The sequence below is a fragment of the Hordeum vulgare genome, chromosome 6H (assembly GCF_904849725.1).
Source record: "Hordeum vulgare subsp. vulgare chromosome 6H, MorexV3_pseudomolecules_assembly, whole genome shotgun sequence".
NCBI classification, from domain to species: Eukaryota; Viridiplantae; Streptophyta; class Magnoliopsida; order Poales; family Poaceae; genus Hordeum; species Hordeum vulgare.
Genome location: NC_058523.1, coordinates 64,549,664 through 64,554,677, shown reverse-complemented (window position 1 = coordinate 64,554,677; position 5,014 = coordinate 64,549,664). Strand labels below are relative to the sequence as shown.

General features: G+C 45.9%; 1 protein-coding gene across 1 annotated transcript; it reads right to left on the bottom strand.

The window, feature by feature from the left end:
- Positions 1–373: 373 nt before the first annotated feature.
- LOC123404681 (eukaryotic translation initiation factor 5-like) lies at positions 374–3,781 on the bottom strand. The gene is made up of 2 exons (XM_045098619.1): positions 3,569–3,781; positions 374–2,257 (listed from the first exon to the last, which is right to left on the bottom strand). The coding sequence occupies exon 2, from the start codon at positions 1,958–1,960 to the stop codon at positions 602–604; it is 1,359 nt and encodes a 452-aa protein (XP_044954554.1). The 5' UTR covers positions 1,961–2,257; positions 3,569–3,781; the 3' UTR covers positions 374–601.
- Between the last annotated feature and the right edge of the window lie 1,233 nt (positions 3,782–5,014).

Here is a 5,014-nt window from a genome sequence, read left to right as displayed (position 1 = left end):
TAGAATTTTATGTGGACAAAAGCACATCGGTTCAGGTTGGTAATATGCAGTGAAGACTGCGCGTTGCAATCGTATCACACAGCTGCCATTACGAAAGGACAAAGCAGAGTAGAGATAGCAGCAACTGAAAGTCTGAATATTAAAACTATCTACCCTCTGCAGTCTGCACCATGGTACGCTTTACCATGTGAGCTACAGTATTTGCCCCAAGAGTTAAGAAATGTTTGAATGACTACCTACACAAACATGAGTTAAGAAACGTTTGATATTGTAATGCATGCGTTGGGTCCTGAGAGCTAAGATTGAAGAACAACCGAAGCAAACAAAACAATTAAGGTTCCTCCAACAAAGAACTAAAACACAACAGAGCAGATACCAAAAACCCAAAATGTTTTCATATATAACGAGTCTTCAAACCAAACTTGTTCATCACACGGTGCTTTGAAATACATCAGACGCAACGAACTCAACTGACTCAAACTCCAAATACTGATCCACGACAACGAGGGACACTTCAAACACAACTTAAAGAGACGCTAAAGCAAGTAGCGGTGGTAAAAAGGAAGCATGGAATGGGAGCAAGCAGTAAAGGTACAGCGTCTCACTCCTCATCAGACTCGGCGCTCTGGAGCCACTCCACGACGGGCTTGGCGTTCTTCACAACCTGGGAGTCCTTGCCGGCAGCAACAGCTTCACTGTACCACTGCACAATAGTTTCTTCCTCAAGGACATCTCCGTCATAGAGGGCCTTCAGGACGACAGGCAATTCCTTCAGGGCCTCGGCGCTGCACTTGCCGCAGAACGCCTCAATGGACTGGAGCAGGAGCATCTGGGCAGCTTCATCAGGCACAGCAGCAGCAAGGTACTTCTTGTTCTTCATCACATCCTTTGCAAACCCCTTGCCAGCACCATGGAAGAGCGCCTCGAAGAGAGCATCTATCACATCCTTCGGGGGCAGGGTCGAGGAGGACAGCACCGCCTTGACCTGAGCTGCCGTGGCAGCATTGCCTAGGCTCGCCTTGATCTCTTCAACCAGTTCATCATAGGGAGTGGCTTTGGCTCCATTCTGGTCACCATTGGAGGTTTCTTCAACCTTTGCTGTGCCATTGGCACCATCCTCCTTGTGCTGGGTCTGTTTCTTCTTCTTCTCAGTCTCTTCAGTGGCAAGCATAACCATTTCAGCAGTTGCTGCACTCAGCTGTTCCTCCATACGCTTTCTCGCAGCCTCTGCCGAGGTGTCAGTCGCCCACTGCACATCATCATCGTCATCGTCATCATCATCTGCAGCAGCTGCAAAGTCAGTATCTCTTGGTGACGAGACATGTTCTTCATCAGAGCCCCCAGCACCCTTTTTCTTCGTGCCAACACCTTTTGCAGTACTCTCCTTGGACGAAGCACCTTTCTTCTTCCCATCCTTCTTGAGCTTCTTCATCTCCTCATCAGCTGCTTCACCTTCTTTCAGTCGCTCCTTCTCAGCTCTCCGCATAGCTTTCTTGTCTTTGCCTCCTTTCTTTGCCTCTGGTGGATTCTTCAGGATGAATGTAGTGAGTTTGTCCCTCATGTCAACATCCGAGAGGAAGCCACAAGCAGCACATTTCAGAGTTATCATCTCTTTCTTGGAGATGAGGACCTCCGTCTCAGGATTGCCACAGCCATAACACTGGACATACTTCTTGATGAAGTTCTCGAGAAGACCAGCCAACTTTGAAGTGTCATGAGCACCATTAACCAAGGAGATTCCTGTCTTCTCATCAAACTTTGATTGTGCCCCAAGCTCACACCCAAAGTACTTGGTTGTGTAGGAAGCTGGCCTGGCAAGTGCTTTTGCTATGTCAACCATGTTCACAATATTGGTCTTGATGCCATTACCACGTCCTTCAATTTTGGTCAGCATTCTGGGCATCTTGTACCTGTAGAAGGCATCATCCTTGTTGGAAGCACCAATGTTTTGCAGCGCCATCTTGAGAAAATCCTTCTGCCGCAGATGTCGTCAGATGTGGCAAATTTCAGAAGCAATAATAGCTGCAGGGAGGTGGCTTTGAGCACAGGCAGTGTCAAGTGAACTCTCAGAACCAGAGAACCTAATGGGCTCTTGATGCATGCAGGGGAGCACAAACTTATGCCTTTTTCTCGTTGCACGAGAGTACTCTCCCAGCAATCCAACTGATCCCAAATAGACCGATGCTTGTTCAGACATAAAAGAAGGTTCAGCGTAGCCCTCCACTTTGTCAGATTGCAGCAAAACAGATGCTGCTACCTGGTTTAAAACAAGTGAAAGATCAGGCATTAGTGATTATTCATGTAAGGTGTGATTACAAAAAACTGAAACAAATGTACACCATCATTGAAGAGAAGGACTACATTATCAATTCATGTCACAGGTAGCTGGCTGAAGTAAGCAACATTGAACAAAGGAAAGCTAGCAAAATACACAACCAACTCAGCAGCTAAATAGACATTGCATGTGAATTAGCCACCAACGTGCAAGGAAACATACAAACAAGTTACCTAAGAACAGTGTGTACAACCAGGTAACAGTGATAATCAGACTAAACTTACCCAAAGGAACTCAAAGTGAAGTTTGCTAATCCAGTTTAGGACAATGCAAATCATAACAGCAAGCTAACACTTGATTACAACAACTGCTATCAATATCATACAAGGTGCATGTAACATATTTTACTAGCAAAAAATGCAATCATACTAGCAAGCTAACACTTAATTATAACAACTGCTTACAACTATTACCAATATCATACAAGGGGCATGTAACATATTTTACTAGCAAAAGATGCAAATCATAATAGCAAGCTAACACTTAATTACAACAACTGCTTACAACTACTACCTACATGACTACATCATACAAGGGGCTTGTAACATATTTACTAGCAAAAAAAAACATACAGCAGAATATAACTTGCTAAATAAAGTATAAAGTATCCCAGACATCCAAATATAATTACAGTTCCAAATAACAATTCACGTGCCTCCATGTACATAGGAAATCTTACTAAAACAGATAAGAAAAGATAGCAGCACCTACCTACCTAACCTCTCACATGTAAGCTCACCAACGAAGTATCAAACATAGGCAAGAGCAATCCATACAGGTGTAGCCACAAGTCAAGTACAATAATAACAGAGGATATGCCATCTAAACTTGCCTTGCGGTAATAGACAGTACTAAATCAGGATCGGGACTAAACGAGATCATACCAGGGAACATCACATGACAAAAACAAGTCTAGTTAAAACTGGCACAGTATGGCGACGTTCATTCGAGCTAAAATTACAGCCCTACCGGATCCCAATCGAGATGCAAACCCTCACGTCGAGCACCCGCCACGGGCCAAGGAATCGTCCAAGCAAACCCTAGCGGCCGCCGAGCCCACAACGACCGGCGACAGCAGATCGCCAGGACCCCATGCCTACAACCGCAACACGCATCCAGATCCGATCCTCCTACCCAGACCAAATCAACCCCCGAAAACATCGCAAATCGAGCCGGATACATACTAGGCACGGGAGCACACGGCGGGAATGGACGGGCCGGGGGCGTTCTCACCTCGTCGGCGGGCGGGGGGGCGGACCGAAACCGAAATCGATCGGAGGCTGCGGGCGGGCGGGCGGTGGCGGCGAGGCGACGGAGTGGTTGGGAAGGGGGAGGAGAGGCGGGCGGCTTTTATAGGCGGAGCGGAAGAAGTAAAGGGGGGCTCCGCTAGGGCTGCCGTCCCCGGCTCGCCTTCTCCTACCGCCTCTCTTTCTCGGATTTTTTTTCTTTTGTTTATTTTCTTCATCATCGTGTCATAGTCTGGCTTTTCGTCCGGTGCTACCCAACGGCTTTCCGCGTACACGGAAAAAGGATATAAACGGAGGAGAGCTCAGCAAGAAACAAGAGGTTCGAAATTCTCGTATATTCGCCAAAAGGAAAATGTCGTCCACGCGTTGTTTAGTCGAGAAATCTTTCAGCACACGGCCGATCGTGTTCGTGTACGGTGATGTATATAAACCGATGGAAAGCAGGTGGCGTGTGGTCGGATATGTGTGTTTTCTTTCTTCCCGGAAAAGAAAGAAATGTGATTTTGTTTATTAATAAATAACTGTCTTTTCATGCCGTTCTCTCATGGCTTTCCTTCGTCGTGACGGGACGAGGGTCAGTGGTGGAGCCAACTCAAGTTTAGAATCCGGACAAGATTAAGGCGCGAACATGTTAATAAGGTTTTGTCCAAGCAAACTCTTCACTGATCTATTTTTTTTCTAATACAGTTTCATGTACATGCTACATGGGAGCTCGAGCAGCAGCCCCATCTTGTCGGATGCTGGCTCCGACACTGGCGAGGGTGGTCGTGAGATTTCGCACGTGTGGATAATTTAGTTTTAGATTTTAGGCCTTTAGTAGTAACTTGATGAAGCTTTGGCTTCTTCCCCCGACACGACATTACCTTTTTTGGAGGATGATGGATATAGGTGTAATCATGTTCAAATGAAAGATGATGTGGCAGCGGCGACGTCTTTATCGTGGACTTGTGTCATTGCATTTGTTATTGTAACGATGTTTGTTCTTGCGTCGATGCGAAGCATAGAAGGTTGTTTAGGAACATGTGTCGATGGTCTACTGAAAGACGATGGATTTGTGATTAATGATTAGCGGGGTAAGGTTCTCTCATCCGACAGCGTCACGTGCTGAGGTGGAGGTCTACTTTGACAAACTACTTTGCATATCCACTTTGACAAGCTAATTTGGATATTTGAAAAGATGCAAATCAATGATGAAGTTGTGTTGAGCTCGGGCGAAGAGGTGAAATGGCCTCCTTTTTCTTTGATGTCCGCTACGGTGGTGTCATGTCGGACGCAGGTGATAGATGTTGGCATCAAGCCGGGGGTTATTCGGTCTTGATTGTAATTTCCTTTATTAACGAGGGTTTTGGGTGGAAGCTCATGTTTTATTATCTTTTTAGTTTTATAGACTACCAAATCGGACATTGCACCTGTGTGTAGATTGGATGCAGGA